At 42.0% G+C, this 23,745-nt stretch overlaps 1 protein-coding gene across 1 annotated transcript in view; it reads left to right on the top strand.

Annotated features, from left to right (window-relative positions):
- The window catches only part of LOC127195726 (solute carrier family 5 member 4-like), a 49,861-nt gene that overhangs the window by 11,810 nt on the left and 14,306 nt on the right, over positions 1-23,745 (top strand). Inside the window, exons 5-10 of the mRNA XM_051153260.1 lie at positions 112-216; positions 4,075-4,180; positions 5,401-5,481; positions 10,870-11,090; positions 16,493-16,628; positions 18,842-18,949. Of these exons, the coding sequence (XP_051009217.1) occupies positions 112-216; positions 4,075-4,180; positions 5,401-5,481; positions 10,870-11,090; positions 16,493-16,628; positions 18,842-18,949 (757 nt within the window). The remainder of the gene's footprint in view (positions 1-111; positions 217-4,074; positions 4,181-5,400; positions 5,482-10,869; positions 11,091-16,492; positions 16,629-18,841; positions 18,950-23,745) is intronic.

The following is a 23,745-nucleotide window of genomic DNA, read 5'->3' on the forward strand; positions in this document are numbered from 1 at the left end:
ACCTTTCCCACCTGGTTAAGCCCAACATGCCCTGCACAGTACCTTCCTGTCCATGGCTGTTTAGCAGATGTAGGCTCGGCGGTGAATCCCTGTTGATGTCTGTCTCTGCAGGTGATGACCATGCCAGAATATCTCAGGAAGCGGTTTGGTGGGAAGAGACTCCAGATCTACTTTTCTGTCTTCTCCCTCTTCATCATGTTGGTCATCAGAATCTCCGTGAGTTCACACCCTCCTGACATATTACCTGCTGGACAGGTCATACACTGTTGGTAGGATTGGCGTGATAAGGTCGCAAGATGGGCTGTGTGCTTTCTCAACAGCCTGGCGCCTTAACCTTCTTGAGGTTTTCTATAAAGCATCAGTGAGAAACAGGAGAGTTTCAGAGATGTCGCATCCACAGAGGTGCAGACCATCAAGGGTTCAGAGGGCAGATCTTCTCTCTCATTAAGAATATAAGAATTGGAGGTGTGTATACAATTATAATATGTCACATATTAAATATTAATTATATTGACTATATTAAACTATATTTACAATAATTAAATATTAAGTATATAAATAGAACATTAGGTATTATATTTAAGATATATTTTTTATTTAAAAACATACATTAAACCTTTTCTTCAAATAACAGCTACTCAAAAATAGAAAGGACCCATCTCATGTCCTCCTCTTTCACCTGTACAATGTGAATCAAAAATTATAAAAGAGATTAAAATAACGACAATCTGCTGACTAGGTACCAAATCTATTTTAATGTCAGTAGAAATGAGTTCTCTTTGGAACTAAAAAAAAAAAATGCTCATGAAGGCGAGCATGGCTGACTAACAGAAAGCCAAGGGGAGCGTGCGGTTCATCGCTCTTTGGCGATGAGCAGGGACTGAGTCTGGGTTGTGGGAAGCTGACAGGAGTCAGAGCAGTCACAGAGTCTGCAGAGCCAGGGAAATAGCTGTGCTAGGGAAAGAGTGCTCATTCTGGAATCTTTCTGGGCTAACTGAATATTTACAAAATATTGAAAACTGTTCCTTTGTGCCTTATACATAAGAATCTAGTGCACACGCAGTCGACACAGTCCTCCTCCTCCTTCTCTTCCTCTTCACGTTCTCTTTGGCCATTCTGCAGCCATTTTGATCTTTGTTTTCTCCACTGTCACTTTTTCATTCTTTCTCAGAGCCAGTCCAGATTAATATTTCTAATAACAACCCACATGAACCAGAAAGGAAGTGCTTTATACTATTACACTGACTTTTTTTTAATGCCTTTTATTTTGTTTAAAATGACCTCTTTAAAATAGACGCCATAATAATTAAATGTTGAGAAATATTTTTTAATTTGAAAATATTAAAAGATTAAAAAAAAGTTATATGCCTTGGAAACAACTGAAATGTGGAAAAAAGAATTTGAGGTTTCAGCATGAAGGGTAGAAAATATGGGAAAAGTCGTCAATTTGCTCATGTGTATTTGTGTCTAAAGATACAATCGCACCAAACGTACAGAGCACAGAGGTATCTCAGTGCTCCTGAGAGAGCCTTTCCTTCACTGCAGCATTTCTGCTGAGCTAAGTATTTATTACAACCAAGCCAGCTTACTAGGTTTAGGTAACATGAGTTTTCAATCTGAATGTTTCCATGTTCCTACTGGTGGTCTGTTTTGAATGAAAATTTAAGTTCGCCTTGTGGAGACAGTGCAGTGGGATTCTCGGGCACAGACACAGGACGTGGAGGCCTTCTGCCAGGAAACAACTTATATTTGTGCTATGTTTCTCAGTTTCCTCAGAAGTGAGACTCATGGGAACTAGGTGGCTCCAGAGGGCGACCTTAGCTGACAGCAGTGTTATCAGATTCCAAAGTTATAATCAGCTGATGGGTCTGCGTCAGGTAACCAGGGATGTGGCGTTCTTGGTTCATATCACTGCCTGAGCTGAGTCTCTCGCTGCTTCCAGTTTGGGCCATGTCGGAGGCAGGCCCGCTTGCTCTTCACAGCTGTATCCCATGGTCACTTCTGAATTTGGGACTGAGGCAGGTTGAATCAATGCTCTCTGATCGATTGCTCTTCCCTGTTCTCAGGCCTTGAGGGTTGCTCAATATTGAACAATAGGCTCCCTCCGCAGGTAGCACATGGCCACACTCCTTTTAGTCATGAGAAGTGACAGAGGAATTCTGCTTTATATTGACACATCCTACCACAGGAGTCGCCATGAGAGCTGGGGCTTGCCCTGAGGGCACTAGTGCCATCTTTTCTCCTAGGCTGTCTTGCTTACCTTTTGGATTTGGGTTTTGCTCCTCCTTGTCCTCCTGGGGAGAAGTAAACTCTGTGTGGCTTGTTGCTCTGTTTTCCACTATCCTACCACTCCCTCTCTCTGTTTGTTTGTTTGTTTTTCTTTTTTCCTTTCCTGTCCTGTTTGGGGAGACTCTGGGTTGTTGCAGTGGTTGTTGTTTTGTCTTAGATGTATTTATTTATTATGTATACAGTGTTCTGTCTGCATGTGTGCCTGCACATCAGAAGAGGGCACCAGATCTCATTAGAGATTGTAGATGGCTGTGAGCCACCATGTGGCTGCTGGGAATTGAACTCAGGACCTTTGGAAGAGCAGCCAGTGCTCTTAACCACTGAGCCATCTCTCCAGTCCTGAGTCTGTTCTTTTTTATCTTGACTCTTCTTTTTTATCATATAGAGGAAGCATGTCACCGACATTCTAACCCAGGAGTCACACTAATGCTCTTAATGACAGTAAATTTCTGAAGAGTGTTTTGCTTTCACCGGCTTCATATGTGTGTGTTTATTTCTTCTGTTTGTAACTGAGAAACCTGGCAATCTAAGCCACCATTTGTTTGACCATTTTTATAATACATCAAAAATGTTTTCATAATTACCTCAATAATATAATAAAAAATAACCTAAGCCCCAATTCAAGATTTCTTGTAAGTTTCTCTTCTGCATACAAGACTACTGTGCATGGTCAAATGCAGTGTTGATTATTTTATTTACAATTTATTCCTTTTCCTCACTGAGAACCCTATTGTCAAAGTGAGTTTGGTGATTTGGTTTGAGAATTTATTTAGGCTATTCTGACTTTGTTCAGAACTGAAGACGGTGCACCCTCAGTCACAAGTTAGAGGGAATTTTCACTAGCCTTATCTACACCTTTAAATTTGATTCATTGCTTCCCAGCTAATATATGTTGGCAAGGTGAGACTGTCTAAATCCCAGATCTTGCATAAAGGTCACCATCTCTCTCTTTTTTCCAGATCTTTCTATTATTATTAGAACTGAAGTCAATTTGTTCCCATGTCTTGCATTTTTCTCTCCTATGATTATCTTTTTCCTGTTGGTTTGACATTAAGTTACTCTGTTTAATGTAGTAATTCCTAAAGGTTCAAAACAGCACTGTCTTAAATGTTGCAACAGCACAATAGCAAAGTATCTAATAGTCTGGGGTTTGAAGAAACATCACACGGGTTCAAAACCACAGCTGGCAGCTGTCTGTCTGGATGACACAGGCCAAATATTGTGAGCTTCAGTTTCCTTGGCTTCGAAATGATCATAAGAGCAACACCTGTATCATGGGCAGTTGAGGAACAGTACAGAAGTGTAGCTGTGAATTCGTTCAAGAAGTCTAGGATCAAACACATCCTTGACATTAAAATATTTCCATAGCAGAGAAACAAATTCTCCCTAGTGATTGTTCTGAAGGAGACCCCCAACATCTTACAGTCCTAAGGTTTTCATTGATAGCATGCCAGTGTTAGTAACATCTTCTTTGAAGATCTCTGCTCAAGAGACTTTCTATAAGCAACTACTGAGCCCCTCAAAGCCGCAACATACAGAAAAAGGCTTATTGACATCTGTGTCTTAATTGAGTATATCCATGTCTTGTCTGAGCACCTACTCGGTGTACAGAGGAGAGAGGGACCATTGTTTGATGGTTTTCAGGGACATTGTTGTAAGAACATCTAAGTGGTATCTCAAAGGAATAACACAGGGCTATCAGGAAAGGACATGAAGTTGTTGGAGCACAAAAAAGCAGATGTCTGAGATAATGTCTCTTTCTTATCCCAACTGTTGCTTTTTTAGTCAAGCATATTTTCTGGAGCCATATTCATCCAATTGGCCTTAGGATTAGACATCAACCTGGCAGTCTTCATCCTCTTGGCTACCACTGCTCTTTACACGGTTGCTGGTAAGTCTGCAGCTTGGTTTATTCATCCGTAAGGTGTCCTGTTTATCCTCCTCCCAATCTGTGATTAGTGACCTCAGTCTTAGCCTTGTGATTGCTAAACTAAAGGTACCATTCTGTTGCCACCATAGGAGTAAAGCACAGGGAGCCAGAACAGCAACCTGAACACCCACAACAGAATGCTCATAACTAGACTCAAGGGGATTGACCCAGAAAAGATGGATTGGGGTGGCTATGGGTTCACTCAGCTGTGTGTTTGGTAACTAAATCACCACTTAAAATTATGCTGAAGGCTTGGACAGAGGGGCAATTCCAACAAAAGCCTGGAAAACACAATGTGAAGCTAAACTGATAAAAGATGTTGGATCTCAGGAGTGAGCCACAGTTGTCACAACTGAAATGGAGAAACTGCAGGCGTAGGCTTATTGTGAAAGGTGGGTGACAATGATCCAAACAGGCTCTCATAACCATCGATGTTGGTCTAGTGTCACTTGCATACTAAATTAAACTAGTTTTTTTTTTTTTTTTAATAAATTTTAAATCAGCTGATGTAATTTCTACCAGCTGACTTGGAAAAAAATAACGGGAACAATTAAGACAACCTGAGGTGATGGCTGTGCATTGAACACAATTTCAGATGCATGTGTATTAGGGGCCTGACCTTTAATTTCTTAGATCGTCCTTGTCTCCTCATTATCCTCCCCAGAAGGAAACACCTTTGCATGGGAAATCCAATGAGTCTAGAATTTAAAGGGGATTTTTTTTTGCATACAATATTGTTACAATACACAAGTCAGTAATTATTTCTGGACTCCACCTGATAAATTATTGATGAGTTCCAAACCAACAAGGTTTGCTACACTTGAGACAGGACATATTAACCTCTGTAGGGGCAACTGAGGAGATTATTATTATCAGCTTTCAGGGAATAAAATCTTCACTTTTCCCTTATTTAATATTCAAAAGCTTACCAAGATGGAATTCCACCAAAATTCACAAAACTTTGCATCTCAGTAAAGCAGGATGATGAGAAAATGAACTAAATGCATCAATAAACACCGAGGAGAAACTGATGTCAAGAGAAGCTGTGGCTCACATGGGAGCTATGAGATGTTGTCTGCTGACTCATTCCTATGTTTGGAATAGAGGAGAGCCCCGTGGTGAAGACAGAGAGTCAGTACGCATGGATAAAAATGTCCCGGTCTATTATTTTCTCTCCACAGGGGGCTTGGCCTCAGTGATCTACACAGATACTGTCCAGACTGTCATCATGTTGGTTGGCTCTTTAATTCTCATGGGGTTTGGTAAGTGATGACAGTGTGCTGTTCTTGGGGCGCTGGGACCCCAAGGGAGATGTTTCTGACTGTTTGTTCCGTAGTGCTGCCTCCTGGTTTGACTGGTCAATACTTCTGTATCAGATTGCTCTCTTAATGGGAATGTTAAGAGTCAGCTGGCTGGGTCCTTTAGCTCTAGTGGATAGAAAAGGTTGGTGTACAAAGAAAATCTCCTCAGTTCTGACAGTGCCAGGCCTATGCATCTCTTGGCAGGAGTTGTTGCATGAGCTTTGCCTGCGCAGATGTGAACAAATGTGTATTTACCCCAAATAGGGCACTAAGTAACAAATCTTCAAAATGTTTCCATCCAAGTATAACTTAATAAACCAATGAATTTAACTGTGTTACTTATGGAAGTACAGGCCAGGGGTTTCCTACAGTAACATGAGCAATTTACTAGTCACTATACTATTGGAGAAAATGTATCCCTCCGCCCAGTAGCACAATACCAGTACATTATAAAATGGAAGTGGCATATATGTAACCAGGCCCAGCAGGTCCTAAAGGCACAAGCAAGTTGCATGAAGAAATTACCCATATGCCTATGGTTCCTACTCCTGTTACAATGCCTTCTGCTCCCAAGCAAGCACCTATAGCCTCATGGGGTATGGGGTATGACAGATTGAGTGAGGAAGGGAAGACGAAGGCCTGGTTTACTGCACACTGTACAGGCACCATCCAAAGTGAACAGCTTCGATATGGCAACTCCGTTCTGGGACAACCATGAATGATATCCGTGAAGGGAAATGTGCACAGTGGGCAGGACTTTGGGCAGTACATATGCCTATACATTTTGCTTGGGAGGAGAAATGGCCAGATGTGTGATTGTTCGCTGGCTCATGGGCTCCAATGGCTGGATGGTCAGGCATGTGGAAAGGCCATGATTGGATAAACGACAAGAAAGATATCTGGGGAAGAAGTATGTGGATAGATCTCTTTAAATGGGCAAAGGATGTGAAAATACTTATGTCTCATATAATGGTCCCCCAAAGGGTGACCTTAATAATGAAGTAGATAACATGACACATTCTGTAGACATTTAGCCTCCTTCTCCATCCGTCTTTGTCATTGCCCAATGGGCCCATGCTTTCAGAAATAGATGTTATGCATGGGCTTAACACCATGAACTGCCACTCACCAAGGCCGAGTTCTAGGTGTGCCAACAGCAGAGACCAACACTGTGACTCCAGTACGTCACCGTTCCTCCGGTGACCAACCAGAGACCTGGTGGCAAGTGACTGCATTGAATCACTGTCTTTGTAGAAAAGGCAACAGTTTGTCCTTATAGGAAGAGACACTTATTCTTGCAGTGGATTTGCCTTTCCTGCATGAAATGTTTCTGCCAATCCATGGACTTCCGAATGCCTTATCCGTCTTCATGATATTCCATGCTGCATGGCTTCTGACCAAGAAATGCACTTTCCCACTAGAGGAATGCGACAATGGCCTCATGATCATAGAATCCACTATTGATCCATAGTGGATCATAGAATCCACTAGTGTTACTACAATGACTTGAAGCCACTAGCTTGATAGAAAGGTGGAATGTCCCTTTAAAGACAGTGCCAATTAAGTGGCAGTCTCCTGGGGGGGGTGGTGGTTGGAGCAGGATTCTTCAGAAGTCAGTGTGTGCTTTGAATCAGCATCCCACTCACCCATCCAGGGGTCAAGGGGTGGAAGTGAGAATGGTTCCACTTATCCTCACCCCTGGTGACCCACTGAGAAAATGGCCTAGCAGTTTTGGTTCCCGACAGGGAGCACTACTACCTGGACACACAACAAACATTCCATTGACCGGGAAGCTCAGAATTCTCCCCGGGCACTTTGAGTTTCTGTTGCCACAAGCCAACAAGTCAAGAAAGGAATAACAAGGCTAGAAGGGGGATTGATCCAGGCGACCAGGAGAAAGTTGAATTGCATTTCTACAATGGAGAGAAGGAAGGTTATATATGGTGTGCTGGTGACTTTTTGGGAGTCTTGTGGTGTTACTGTGTCTTGTGATTAAAAGCAGTTGGAAACTATAGCAACCCAAATCTACGCAGGGCCCAGACTCTTCAGGAATGAAGTCAGGGTCACTTTTCTAGGAGAAGGACAAAGACCTAAAGTAATCACAGAGGTTGAAGGAAATCCAGACGAATAGTACAAGGTAGTTACAAATACCAGCTAAGGCAATTATGACCAGCTGTAGGAATATGGATTATAATTAGCAGGGGTATTTCTGTCCTCTTTTGTTAAAAATTGTGCTGGAACACATATACACATATGTTACTCAATGCTTGTGCTTTTTTTACTCTATTTTTTTCATCATGTAATATAACATTTGATTGAGATAAAACTCAGTGGTTACTATCACGTTTAAGTTATGCGACACTGAGAGACTAAACATTCCTCAAGGGACATTGCCACCTCTTCTGAAATGTATAATGTGTTTGTGGTTGTAAGTGGGATAGTTATATTATCCTAGATCAAATTATGATCTGGTTATTGTTTTCATTTGGAAAGCAAACATGACATAATGAGATGTGTCAACCAGACAGTGGGTAGACTTGTGATGGCTAATTTTGGTTGTCAATTTGATTACATCTGGAAACAAATAAAAGCCAAGCAGCTGGGCATTCCTGTGAATTTTTTTTTTTTTATTATTGGATAATGTGAGTTGAGAAGAAACACCCTAACCCTGGGCCACACCTTCCGGTGGCAGCCAACAGAAAAGGACACAGAAGAAGGGAGCTTTTGCTCTAGAGGTGCTTGCTCTCATTCTCACTGGCAAGTTCGTCTGTCCTGCTACTGAGGTGTTCTCTCACTGGTCTTAGAACCTACTTCCTCAGAATTTCAGTTTAGACTGAAAACCAGCAGAGACGTCCAGCCTTGTGGATTCACCAACTGCCTGAGGTCTCGGTCTTTTCATTGAGAGTCATTCTTTGTTGTGTTACCTAGACCACCACCTAGAAAACACTAATGGCTCCCTCTTTAACTCCCCATCTCTCTCTCCTGTTCTGTTCCCCTAGAGAGCCCTAATATACAGCCATTTCTTCCTTCCTATTGCTTTTAGAAGACTTGGAATTTTTCATAGTTCACCATGAAATTTGCAGGAAAATGGATGGACTTAAAAGGCATAATACTAAGAAAAATGTCCTACCTTTTTTGCCTGCTCTTGGGACCCTTTTCCTCCTACTGGATTGCCTTGTCCAGCTTTGATATGACGGTATGTGCCTAGTCTTATTGCCAGTTGTTATGTTACGTTAGGGAGATATTCCTGGGAGGCCTGCTCTTTTCTGAAGGGAAGCGGAGGAGGAGTGGTTCTGGGGGAGAGGGGAAGTGGTGGGAAGAAACAGAATCAGTGGAGGGAAGAGAAACTAACGTTAGGATATAAAATATAAGAAAGACAGATAGACAGACAGATAGACAGACAGAAAGGAAGACAGGAAGGAAGGAAGGAAGGAAGGAAGGAAGGAAGTGAAGGAAGTAGTGTCCTAAACTTTCAAAGAAAATACAAACAAAAACGCATGTTCTCTTTGATAGGAAGATTCTGGCTTTTAATATATACTTGTAGATATGTAATTGGGAGTAAATGTGGGTATAGGATAAGGTGACTATGAATGTTCATGAGGAAAGACCAAATACAGCCCAGAGGACATGTGAGTCAGGAAAGAACATAAAGTTTATTATTTTCTAGTCTCAACTCCCCGTCTGTGTGTGTGTGCGTGCATGATGAATTGATGCATAAAATGTAATTGATTGTGAAAGTGTAAAAGGATAAGCATTGCTTCATCACTTCAGAATGGCCATTATAATTATATAGAAATTTCAGTGATATGTATAGAGTTTGGTGCTGGGCAAAGGCTATTTAAGTGGCCAACTTAATTGAGCTGTCTGATTTATTTTTACTTGTGGATTCATTACAATAACATGATGTCAATAAATAAAAAGAAGCAATTTTTTAAGAAACAATCTTTTTGAAAGACACTTGCTATTGACTTTGTGAATTTCACATAATGCACCCCAGTCCCACTCATCTCCCCATCGTTTTATATCTGCCCTCTACCTTTGCAACCTTCCTCTCAAAAGAAAACAAAAATAAAAATAAATTTAAAGAATTTAAAAATAAATGCATAAAAAATTAAAAATAGAACAGAACAAAACAAAAAACCCATCTCACCATGGAAACTCTGATGCGTCACAGTATGTCATAGAGTTAACACTTTTGTCCAAACAGTTTTTTTTTTTTTTCCACTCTTCAAGTGCTGTAGTTAGTGAGTGTTGGGGCAAGTTCTCCCAGTCTCAGGCCCATGGGGCCAGATCACCACAGGTGACAGAGGACAGGGGGGTCATCTCTCCAATGCCACAGGTGACAGAGGACAGGGGGTCATCTCTCCAATGCCACCCCACTGAATGTCAGACAAGAAGCAAGGCCAGCTCTGGAGTGCTGCAACCAGTGTGCAATGTGGCAGCCAGCAAGGGTCAGGAACAGTTTTCCTGCCCCAGGTGAGTGACAGGGCCAGCTCAGCACAGTGCTTGGATATCAGCATGGCCTCAGGTGACATCCCAGACCAGAAACATCCACATGGCCTTTGGTGGTAACATGGGCCCCAGATATCAACACAGACCCTGGCTAAGATAGGACCACTGATGCAGACACGGCCCTTGGAGGCAATATGGGCCTGGATGTCACCGTAGCTTCAGGTGGCAGTGCAGGCCACTCATATCAGCATGTCCTCCTCCACTCCTCCCCGCTGTGGCAGCACAGCCTTCAGACATTCACATGGTCTCAGGTCTCAGGTAGCAGCACAGACCAGAGACATTCTCCTGGCCTTTGGTGGTACCTTGGGCCACAAACATCGACACAGATCTCAGCTGCAGCAGGACCATAGACCCAGACATGGCCCTCAGTAGCAACCTGGGCCAAAACAGCTCCATGGCCTCAGATAGTTGCAGAGGCTCCTCACAGCAGCCTGTTCCTCACCCCCACTGACTCTCCAGTTCCGCCTTTCTCCACAGTGTACAAAACCCTTGGCTTCGTTTTCTCTCTCATCTCTCCATTGTATACTTCATCTTTCCCATCTTTCCATCACACATTCTCTCCTCTTAGTGGTACCCACCTCTGCAGGGCTGGGATGTCTTTCTTCTGAAAAAGAAACAATGTTAAAGCATTCTTTTCTTCGAGTACTCTGTGAAAGCCAATATTCTATCATGGACAGTCCCAGTGGAGAAACAGTAAATGCATGCATGGATCACTAGGGAAAAGTACTGAAGACACAACCGTGCTAATAGGAAATACTCGAGTACTTTCACTGCAATGCAATGCTTGTGAACATGAGGTCTGACATTCTCACACAGTGTTCTCTGATGCCTTTGCAGCATTTGCTGAAGTCGGAGGCTATGAGAGCTTCACAGAGAAGTACATGAACGCCACCCCATCTGTGGTCGAGGGGGACAACCTGACCATCAGCCCCAAGTGCTACACGCCTCAGGCGGACTCCTTCCACATCTTCCGAGATCCTATCACCGGAGACATCCCATGGCCGGGACTGATCTTTGGAACGACCATTTTAGCTATATGGTACTGGTGTGCAGATCAGGTGAGCATGTGTGTTTGCATGCGTGACTGTTTATTTGTATTACTTGTATTTATTTTTTCTTGTTTCATATAAAAGCATCTACTTTCTGTTTTGTACACATAATATTTAAACTGTCAAATACTTTTGTATGTTTTGTAGAAAATAGAAGTTTCAGTCCTTCCTCACTGTACTATAGTACAGCCTCCCCCCATGCCGAGAAAAATACCCTCAGCTCTTTCACTTAAATATTTCTGTTCCTAAATCATTGTATTTAGTATATTTTGTGACACATCAGAACTGATGTTGTTTTTGAAGAAATACTCTGCAAGTGTACAGTGATACACTGAGTCTGAATGGTATCATTAACTTTCTCAGAAGTGATTCAAACGCAACACCCCACCCCCCGCCCGCCCACACTATCTTCTGAGACAGGGTTTCTCTGTGTATCCTTGGCTGTCCTGGACTCACTTTGTAGACCAGGCTGGCCTCGAACTCACAGAGACCTGCCTGTTTTTCTCTCCCGCAGTGCCAGGATTACAGGTGTGCGCTACCACACCCAGTTTACATCACTCTTTTTAGGTTTCTTTTACTTTTAGGATTTTTCTGTTAGCTGAGAATTCAACATCTCTTCAGTTCCCACAACCCATCTCCTGTTGTCCCACCCCCTTCTCTCTCTCTCTCTCTCTCTCTCTCTCTCTCTCTATATATATATATATATATATATATATATATATATATGTACATATATATATCTAAATATAGTTCTTGAGAGTTTTCTTCAATGTGTCGTAAGCATATTCCCCCTCTCCACTCTCCCAGATGCAGCCCCCAATTCTGTGCCACCAAACTTTGTATCCCTTTTCTTTCAATTCTTCAAGGCCAATTTGTGTTGCCCAAATATTATCAGATGTGTGGTCTTCCACTGGAGTTTGGTCAACTTATCACAGGCTAAACTCATAGAGGGAACTGTTTCTTCCTCTCGCAGCAGCTAACAATTGTCATTAGCTCCATGGCTAAGGGCATGCCCACCTCCCCTCTCCATTCTGGGATTTGGTCTGGTACAGGTTTTACGCACAATGTCACTGTGGATCCCTCTGCACAGCCGCCCTATGTGTCCAGAAACTTCCCTGTAGTCATCCACTTCCTCTTGTTCTTGACTCTTTCTGCCTCCTCTTCTGCACTGCTCCCTGAGCTTGGAGAGGGTAAGGGGTAGTATATATGCTTCTTTCTTTCTTTCTTTCTTTCTTTCTTTCTTTCTTTCTTTCTTTCTTCCTAGACATGGTTTCACCACATATCCCTGGCTGACTTGGAACTCACTCTGTAGACTGGGCTGGCCTTAAACTGCCTGACTCTGCTTCCTGAGTGCTGGGGTTAAAGGTGTACACCACCACCACCCAGCACATAGGCTCCCTCTTAAGGATGATCATTCTGCACTTTGCTATTTGGCCAGGTGTGGGTTTTCTATGTAAAGGACCACTCATCTGCATGTCTGAGAGAGATGCATTGAGCTATGGGAATAGGATAAGCCATTAGAAGTGAGTTTGATATTGTGTCCACTTAGCAGAGTGATAGTATTAGGTTCTCATGGAGGCCCACGTCTTGACAAGCAATAGGCTCTTGGTGTGATAATGGTGCCAAGTTCATGTTGTGGAGTGGGACTTGAATCCAATTAGAAAGTTGTTGTTACTTGTTAATGCCTGGCTGGGGCTCTGGAGAGGTCCAGGGTAGGGTCTATGGGGCTGGATGCGGATGCCTTTCCGGCTTGCTTCATCTCTTGGGTGGCCAGAGCTGATGGCTCAGGCAACTGATCAGGATTGAAAGAGAAAGGAGGGAAAGGGAAAAAGAGCCCAAGGTTTCTTCTCTAGGGACTGGCTGTACTGTGGCAGCGAGGAGGAGAACTTAAACTGACCACAAGTTTCCTATGGCTGAGGCTATAAAAGCGGCTTCTGGCTAGAAACTGCACGGGGGTCGTAAAAGGAGGCTCTTTGGTCTGTAGATAGGCCTCTTTGCAGAGATCTCCAATAAGTTGGTGTAAACTTAGGCTTATTAGCCGTAGAAGGCTGATGGCCCTCAGTCTGCTAACTTATTTGTGAATATACAGAGATGTAAGAAATAAGAGATAAAAAATAAACCACTCCCACACATACATTCAAGAGAAAAGGTGATGAAATTCGGCATCTCAACGTCAACTGAAGTGAGGCTTCCCAGTGTTCATTACTGTTTATTGTAGATGGCCATACTATGCTTCTGAGAAAAGGAAATTACCTCATAGTCAAAAGAGTACAATTAGTCACAAAACAGATGAATTCTAAAATCTAACAGGTTCCATGTTTTAAATCTAAATATTTCTTATATATGTATCCATTACATAAGTTCATAGTGAGTTCAGAATGATGAAGATTGACACGGTCTAAGGTTAATAGGGTCTGAAACTTACAAGAGTATATGACTTATCAATTAGGACGGACCTAACTATACATTGTCCAGCTATCTTAGTTCGTTATTAGCTCAGGACAATAATTTTATCTGTCTTTCATTCTAAGAAACAGAGTAAATTCAGACATATCTAGGAAGCTTCATTCCACTTAGGTTTGTGTGAAGTTTAGGCAAACCTGCCTATATTTATGATAAAAAATACCAGGATTTGTGGTGCCATCTGCAGTGGAGGCTTATCTGAAGCCACAAATCTGCTAGTAGGCTATCCCTAGTGAGGCATCTGGAGGCCCACAAAGGTATTTATTCTAGCCATAACTAACTTTAACTTGTAAAACTATTTGAATCAAATCAGGAATTCCATAATCAGGGGTTGCTCAATCAGAGCTGGTCAGTACCCAGAAAATAACAGTTCACACCAATGCCAGATGTATTTACTTTTGTATTTTCGAGACAGGGTTTTGCTGTATAATCTTGGCTGTCCTGGACTCGCTTTGTAGACCGAGCTGGCCATGAATGTAGTCCTGGCTGTCCTGGACTCACTTTGTAGACCAAGCTGGCTTTAAACTCACAGTGATCCACCTGCCTCTGCCTCCCTGGGTGCTGGGATTAAAGACATGTGCCACCATGCCCGGCTCTAATGCCAGATTTTTGAGAGATGCAGCAAAGCACAGTTGACAGGGTAGTCAGAGGTAGTCAATTGGGGGCTACGTCACAATACAGACCTTGCAGATACTGGATCACCTCCAGAGATCTCTCATGCCTACTAGACTTCCCCAAATCAATGGCTCTTGACAGCACATCAGAGGCTGGAAGCAGTTTGGGGGTGCATCGTGGTGCAAGACCTTACAAACACCAGATCACCTCTTAGACAGCCCACACACCTAGTGAGCTCCCCTAACAGGGTGGCTCTTGACAGTTACTTCCATGATGCTCGTACCCACACATCACCAAGGGTCAAGTCTTACTAGGCCATCATCACTATAGCTTGCAGGGCTCACAGCTGAGTATAACTGATGAGGACTTTTCTCCTCTTGGAGCTTGTTTAGCACCTTCCGGTGTCATGAAAGGTGGCAGTGAGGGTAAGATTTCCAGGACTGTATCAGCTTGATTTTCATCACTCAACTATGTGTGTCTCCAGCAATAGGTTCTTATTGTCAAGTTCTCAAGGATAACCAAGAACAATAGCATTAGCAATAGCAATAGCATTAGCAATAGCAATAGCAATAGCAATAGCAATAGCAATAGCATTAGCAATAGCAATAGCAATAGCAATAGCATTGGCAATGGCAATGGCAATGGCAATGGCAATAGCAATAGCAATAGCAATAGCAATAGCATTAGCAATAGCATTGGCAATGGCAATGGCAATGGCAATGGCAATAGCAATAGCAATAGCAATAGCAATAGCATTAGCATTAGCAATAGCAATAGCATTAGCATTAGCATTAGCATTAGCATTAGCAATAGCAATAGCAATAGCATTGGCAATGGCAATGGCAATGGCAATAGCAATAGCAATAGCATTGGCAATAGCATTAGCAATAGCATTAGCAATAGCAATAGCAATAGCAATAGCAATAGCATTAGCATTAGCAATAGCAATAGCAATAGCAATAGCATTAGCATTAGCATTAGCAATAGCAATAGCAATAGCAGTAGCAGTAGCAGTAGCAGTAGCATTAGCAATAGCAATAGCATTAGCAATAGCAATAGCAATAGCATTAGCAATAGCAATAGCAATAGCATTAGCAATAGCATTAGCAATAGCAATAGCCTGTAATATGTTGAACAGGAGTCTGAAGAGTTGACATTCCTGTCTTCTTCTGATTTTCATGGAGAATCTTTGAGGGCTTTTTCCTATATTAAGGATGAAGCTGTCTGTGGGCTTCCTGTATGTTGTCTTAGTTATATTAAGATATGTCTCAGTCCTCCACAAATTAACTACAAGTACAGAATACTGACATCAGGAGAAATGGACTTCTCCAGTGAAGAGCATTATCAATTGGTTATTTATTGCCACATTGTTAGCCCTGAAAACATGCACACAAGTAACATTATACAGACTTATCAGAATATATGTGTGTGTGTGTGTGTGTGTGTGTGTGTGTGTTATGCATACAACAGCAAGTAATGACAAAAGAGGACATGAATTTGAAAGATAGTAAGTAGAGATATATAGAAATGTTTGAAGGGAGGAAAGAGAAAGAAGAAATGTAATATAATTTCAAAGACAAAGTTAAAAAAGATAGATTCCCCTGTGACCCTAGCTCTTCAGGACATTTAACATATATTTATTTATTTCTATGTGTGTGGTTGTTCTGCCTGGGTGTACATCTGTACGTATGTGCCTTGTGCCTGCAGAGGCCAGTAGAGGGCGTTCTGTCCCCTGAAACAGGAGTTACAGATGTTTGCTATCTGCCATATGGGTGCTGTAACTCAAATCAGGGTCCTGTGGAAGAGCAACCAATGTTTTTAAGCAATGAGCCATAGGTGGTTTTGAACCATAACTTGGCTGCTGGGAACTGAACCTAGATCCTATGTAAGAGCAATAAATGTTCTTTGTTGGCTCTGTTTCTTAACAATTAAACTTTATTATGCAACCCAACTATCTTACACAAGAGGGAAAAAAGGTTAAAGGGAAACAAGAGTGAACCTTCTGGCATCTGTTCCACGGGACAGGTGTCTCTGGCCTGCCACTGGTTGAGCCTAGTGTCTCTGGCCTGCCGCTGGTCAGGCCTGTGTGCTGATCCTTTCCCCATGCATGTGCACTCGAGCTTTTCCTGAATTCCAAGCCCAGGATGGCTCCACCCTGTCTATCTCAAGGTTAATCTCAGGGAGTATCCATGGTGTTTCCAAGGGGCAAAGCCCGCCAAGACTGCTTTCACCTGGGACAAAGCCTGCCGTCCTTCCACAGTTCCTCATCATTGAGCCATCTCTTGGAAGTCATTATTGGATGGGTTCACTAGTGTGTTGTGTTTTCCTGGCAGGTCATTGTACAGCGTTGCTTATGTGGCAAGAACATGTCCCACGTGAAGGCTGCCTGCATCCTTTGTGGGTACCTGAACCTGCTGCCCATGTTCTTCACAGTGATACCAGGGATGATCAGCCGCATCCTGTACACAGGCAAGCCATGGGTACCCGAATCCTCTCTCGGCTTGATGTCTGTGGTTTTCAAGATGAGAAAAACTTTGACGGGTTAGAATGAGAGATGGAGGGAGGCGCTTCTGAGAAGAGGCTCAGAGGGTGGAGCATTTTGCAGATTGGGCACTGCTGTGTATCACTTTCATATGTGCTGTCTGCCTCCTTGCAGACATCTGAAACTGTGCGTCCTGTTCCCATCGTGGATTTAGTGTGAGGTGGTCCAGGAGTGCACTGGGTGATGAGGTGGACCTGAGCAAGGATGAGTTAGCTGAGCTATTGTGGTTGGATGTGGCAACGCCTGTAACCCAGAAGGTTTTGGAGGAGCACGTGTCCATTTTGCCCCCTCTGAGACAATCACAACATTGCATTCCTTTTCAATATTTGGAAACATGTTGTTTGGCAGAAATCAATTTCTAAGTTAGATTAGAATACCTAGTATTGATATTTTTCCTTGAAGATGTACTTTTTTTCTTTACTATGAAAAATAAAGAAAATACAACCAGTATTTCTGATGAATGGAAGACATATTTCTAGTGATGGAATCATCAGGTCGCAGTGTTCACTGTGTTTTCCCAACTAGGCATAAGTATATTTCACTTAAGTTCCAAGATGACCTTCAGTGGCCATTATCCTACCTTTTTCACCATTGTAACGTTGTTCGCAACAGTGAAGGATGTGAACACACTAAGAGGCAAGGAAGAGCTAAGTGATGACTGTACACTCAAGCTGTCAGACACCTGCCATGCGTTCATAAAAACCTAAGTTCAGAGACCGAACTGCCCTATACAGCCCTGGTACAGCGGCGCACGCAGTGCCTGTAGCTCCTGTGCTGAAGAAGCAGAGACAGGCAGATCCCCGGAGCTCACTGGCCACCAGCCTACCCAGAACAGTGGGCTCCAAGCTCAGGGGGAGGGGCCCTGCCTCAAAAAACATGCTGGGTAAGCATGAGGCTCTAACTATGGGTATCCAGCACCCAGAAACAATGCTAGACAGGACAGTGTTTGTGTGTAGCCCCGTTCTGCGCAGCAGGGACACGAGGGTCTTGTGTCTTGCTATCCAGCTAATTCACTTGAAATAGTGAGTATCCTGTTCCCTGATAGATTCTGATTGAAAGATATGGTGGAGGTTTATAGAGAAAGATTCTGGACCTAAGAGAGGGTAATAGGGTGAGGGTGGGAGGGTAGGAGGAACTGGAGGATTTGAGTGATGGGAGAACAGTTGAGTTGTAATCTGAATAAATTAATAAAATAAAATAGGTGGGAAAAATATTGACCTCTGGCCTACACACATGCATGTGCACACAGACACATACCACACACCTTATGTTCATATAACATGAACATGGATATGCTGCACATATACATACTGTTTCTCGGTTGAAAAGAATTATAAATGAACAAAAATAAATTTGAAAACTTAATGTGTTAAAGTATTATTGATCTGGGTAGTTCTTTATCAATTTTGTAAAAAACAAAACAGAAAACAAAAAAAACAACCATTATAATATGCTCTAGCTAAAACTTTCACCAAGGTATTGTGCAACTTTCAAAGTGGGATATGTCATCACTTATGAATTGTCACCCAGATGGTCCTCCTGAGGGACACTTTAGATGCGTAGAGATGGGTAACCACGACTGGATGTTGAACTTAGTTTTGAAGGAAAAATCGTTTTTCAGGCATTGCTCTGGATCCTATAATTTGTCCGTAAAGCAAGCGCAGTTGCCCACCCGCTTTGGGAATCATTGTCATTTTACAGTGGTGATAATCGGCTACATCTCTGAGGCTCAGATATTTAGAACGTTGGGAAGTAGTTGCTGCTCTGGAGAACATTAAGTGGAGCAAGGTGTAGATCTCGGAAGTGACTGGGTGGCCTGGGATCTGGACCAACTGTTTCGAGTCTCCTGCCACTTATCTGAGGATGAGATTGTCTCCCGTGTCACCTCTAATGCTAGATCACATCCGAAAGGGACCCCTGGCCCACGGGTCAGTTCCAGAGGAGCTGCCGGTGTGAGACAGTGTGGAAGGTCTTGTTCTGATCAAGGAATAGCGAGACCGACGCCATTGAATTCAAGGTTCGGTATCCAACTTCCAGGCAATACAGCGTCTGCCGTCTATGATCGTGCATCTCCCCTCTGTGCCCTGTTTGCAGATCGTACCTAGCTGAGTCCTGCTCAATGAACTGTGTCTCTCCTCAGATATGGTGGCCTGCGTTGTACCTTCCGAGTGTGTGAAGCACTGCGGCACTGCGGTCGGCTGCACTAACTACGCCTACCCCACGCTGGTGCTGGAACTGATGCCTGACGGTTAGTAAGCACCCACAGTGCGTCGAGAGGGATGCGTGGGCCCTGGGGATACAGTAAGGCAGAATCTCTGTGAGCCCTTCTGTTAAGTCAGCCCTTCCATCAGGCATCTCTTGAGACTCAGTCGCAGTCTACGCGTCACACACTGGCTGGGTCTGGAGACTTCAGAGAGGAGCTAATTTCTGTTAGAAGGACGCGGCCTCGGGTGAAGGCTGTCTTCAGCTCTGTTAATGTTTACACAACTTGACAGCCAAGCGGGAAATGCTGTGACGCTCCAAGTGAGTGAGGTCAGAGGACTAGAAGTTAATTTTAACTCTGACTTCTCTGTGCTGATAGCTCTCAGCGCGCATGCATGGCTTTGGATCTTATAACTGATCAGTAAAGCAAGCACGATTGCCAAACACTTTGGAACGTGTTGTTTTGCAATTAGATAATAAGGTACATCTATGAGGTTCAGAGTTTGAGACTTTTGGGGAGTGATCATGGCTCTGGAGCCCATAAGTAGAGCAAGATACAGAGCTCAGAAGTGACCCAGTGGCCCGGGATGTTGACTAACTGTTTTGTATCGATTCTCCTCCCTGATACATGCCAACATATTCAGATAAAAATATCATCCACAAACTCAAGGTAGCGTGCATGTCATCCTACCCTGGACTGGAAGGCTGGAGCCATTACTAATAGACGGGAGGAACTAAAGTGTGAAGCTCCCACAGTGACTCAAAGCCATCAGCTTTGCCCATAAAGGATTTTCAGCAATATCACCTGCCAGGACTCTACCTCTCCAATACTCCAAGTCTTCCGGAAGCCAAGTATTTCTCCTCCAAAGAGAGATAGCACTGGGCTATTTTCTCTCCTCCATCTCATGACCTACAAGTAAACATTTAGCACTAAACTTATATACTGGATCACTCTCAGGAAAATGTAATGATGGTCTTGTGACCTGACTAGGGAGAACACGCCCAGAACCCGGCTTTCTGTGTTCCCTCTGTCATACCTGCCAAGGGCTCTCACTTCTCCATCCCTGGGCATGGATCCTAGGTCCCATTGCCAACTTCACCCCCTCTACAAATTTCCACTGCGCACACTTCAGCTCTTCTCTCAATAGACCCAAGAATCAGGCAGCCAACCCCATCCGTCCCCATGTCCCTAGGGCTGCCCCTCCCAGGTAGAAGCACTAGGCCTACGCCAGAAATTCGGTCCTCTGCAATGACCTGGCTGAGGAACACGTGCCTCACATATGCATCCTATGCCCACAGTCCCTCCTCTTGGATTTGGACCAATGTTTTATACACTATGAAAGACCACAGATACCAGTCCAAAATACCATACCCAGAACCCTGTAAATTATAATTGCAAGAGAAAGTAAAATGTCTCATGATAAAAAAATAGATTTAAGCAATTTATGACTGCTAAGCAGCTCTTTAGAGGTACAATACTTGGGTTTTAAGAGAAGTCAAATATATCCCAAAAAGTGCAAGGAACAAATTACAAAACACTGCATCAAAAAGGTTCTAATAGAACAACACAAAAGCATAAAAGAAAGTAATTAATATACATTATTCAATAATATGTCAATATTAATGCTCTCAAATCCATAAAAATGAGACATAAACTATAATAATGAATCAGAAAATAGCAACCCCCCCTTTTTGATGTTTCTAAAAAACACAAATACCACCAATGGTAGGCACGCCACAGGGTAAAACATTAAAAAAAAAGTATTTCAAGCAAATAGAACTAAGAAACAAGCAATGATATGTATTTTAATCTGCAAGAAAATAGACACAGAACAAAACTAGCCAAAAGAAATAAAGAAATCCACTTAATGCACATTAAACAATAAGCTATTGCATTTCCAAATATATATGCACAAAACAAAGAGACACCCAGTTTCATAAAACACTATTAGATTTAAAACCACAGATTGACCTTAACACGGGAATAATTGGTAATTTTTGTTTTTCGAGACAGGGTTTCTCTGTGTAGCCTTGACTGTCCTGGACTCATTTTGTAGACCAGGCTGGCCTCGAACTCACAGTGATCCACTTGCCTCTGTCTCCCCAAGTGCAGGGATTATAGACATGCACCACTGAGCCTGGCTGATAATAGATACTTTTAATATGTAACTGTCTAATAGATGAGTCAACTGGAAAAAATAAAATAAAGAAAATCTGTGGTTAAATGACATCATAAGTCAGAAGAGCCTAATACATCTGTAGAATATTCCATCAAACACTAGGAAATTCTTCCTAGCATCATGGATCTTTCTCCAAAAATAGACTACATAGTTTGACACAAAATCATGTCAACAAATTTAGAAAATTTTAAATCATATCTTGAATTTTATCTGGCCACTATATATTAAAGATGGATATCAACAACACAAGAAATAGCAAAAAGCACACAAACCCATTAAAGTGAAACAACATACCACTAAACCAAAATTGGACGAAAGAATTGAATGAAAATGAAAACACCAAATACCTAAAACTATGGGACATGATGAAGGTAGTCATAAGCATAGAGTTCATATCACTGTGGACTTACATCTAAAATGTTGAGAGATATCAAGTTAATAACTTAATGATGTACCTGATGGCTTTAGAAAAACATGAGCAATCAACAACCCCCTACCAAATAGATAGGAATATATAATCAAAGTCAGGGCTGAAATTAATGAAAAGGAAACAAAAAAAAAAAAACGATACAAAGAATTAATGAAGTAAAGAATTGGTTCTTTGAAACATTTAATAAGATTGACAAACATTAACAAAATTTACCAAAAGAAAGGGGGTCCAAATTAATAAAATTAGGAAGACTTTAAACAGATGTTGAATGAAAAGGGAGATTTTAAACAGATATTGAATAAATTCAGAGGATCATATACTTTAAGAACCCATATCATGTCAAAGTGGAAAATCTAAAAGAAAAAAATATATCCTACCAAAGTTAAACCAAGATGAAATAAATAATTTAAAAAGACCCATACATCCAGTGATATTAAAACTGTAATTAGTAATCTCCCAGCTTAGAAATAGGGCCCAGGCCAGATGGATACACTTCAAAATTTATCAGAACTATTACCAATGTTCCTGAAGTTATTTTGCATACTAGGAAAGGAATGGTATTCTCCAATTTTCCTTTACAAATCTAATATTATCATAGTAACAAAACAAGAGAAGGCCCAGGGTCAGAGAGATGGCTCAGCGGTTAAGAGCATTGGCTGCTCTTCCAGAGGTTCTGAGTTCGATTCCCAGCAACCACATGGCGGCTCACAACCATCTATAATGTGATCTGATGTGGGTGTATATGGAGATAGAGCACTCATAAAATAAATAAATTAATTTTTAAAAAAGGCCCAACAAATAAAGAAAATTTTAGACCAATATCTATCATCAACATAAAAATTTTCAATGAATTACTTATAAACAGAAAAGAACACACCAAAAAGATTATCCACCATGCTCAAGTCAACCTCATCCCAGTGAGGCAGGGATAGTCCAACAAACATAAATTAATAAGCATAAGCCACCACATAATAGATTCAAGCACAAAACCGCATGTTCATCTCCATGGATGCTAAAAGAGTCTTAACAAAATCCAACATCCATTCATAGTAAAACTCCTGGAAGAAGTAGGGTTACTGGGGATATATTTCAACATAATAAAGGCAATATATAGGAATTTCACACCAGAAATTCCCTAACAAAGGAAAGCATTTGCACAAAAAATAAAGAATAAGACACAAATGCCGGGTGTGGTGGCGCACGCCTTTAATCCCAGCACTCAGGAGGCAGAGGCAGTCTGATCGCTGTGAGTTCAAGGCAGCCTGGTCTACAAAGTGAGTCCAGGATGGCCAAGGCTACACAAAGAAACCCTGTCTCGAAAACCAAAAAAAAAAAAAAAAGACACAAAAAACAAAAATCTACTTTTTCCATACCTAGTCAACATAGTACTTGAAGTCTTGGCTAGAGCAATAATACAAGTAAAGAAAATAAAGAAAATATTCAGATAGGAAAGGTAGAAATCAAAATATTTTTACTAATGGATGATGATTTTATACATAAAATACCATAAAGATTCCACTAGAAACAACAGCTGATAAAACTACATTCATAAAACTTACAGGATACACATTCAACACACACAATAAAACCAGTAGCCCTCTTTGATGAACACACCAAAAAAGAAATCAAGGAGGCAATAGCATTCCAAATACCCTCAACAAATTATCTTGGAGGAAAACTAAGTAATAAACCAAAAGACTCATACAAACAAACAAACAAACAAAACAAAACAAAACAAAAACACCCCAGAACAACAACAACAAATCTTAAAATACTGAAAAAATAAATTGTAGAAGATACCAGACAATGGAATGATTTCCAATGTTCAAAAATAGGTGAGGTGAATACTGTGTAATAACCAGCCATCCCAGCTGGTGGCGCACGCCTTTAATCCCAGCACTCGAGAGGCAGAGGCAGGCGGATTGCTGTGAGTTCGAGGCCAGCCTGGTCTACAAGACAAGTCTAGGCTAGCCAAGGCTAACACAGAGAAACCCTGTCTTGAAAAACCAGGAAAAAAAAAAAAAAAAAAAAAAAAGACACAATAACCAGCCATCCCATCAAAAGCAGTCCTCAGATTCTTCACAATCTCTATCAAAATTCCAACAGAGGTCTCCAAAGGAACTAAGAAAATAATCTAAAGCCAGGAGTGGTGGCGCACACCTTTAATCCCAGTACTTGGGTGGCAGAGGCAGGTGGATCTTTGTGAGTTCAAGGCCAGCCTGATCAACAAAG

The sequence above is a fragment of the Acomys russatus genome, chromosome 11 (assembly GCF_903995435.1).
Source record: "Acomys russatus chromosome 11, mAcoRus1.1, whole genome shotgun sequence".
Classification (NCBI taxonomy): domain Eukaryota; kingdom Metazoa; phylum Chordata; class Mammalia; order Rodentia; family Muridae; genus Acomys; species Acomys russatus.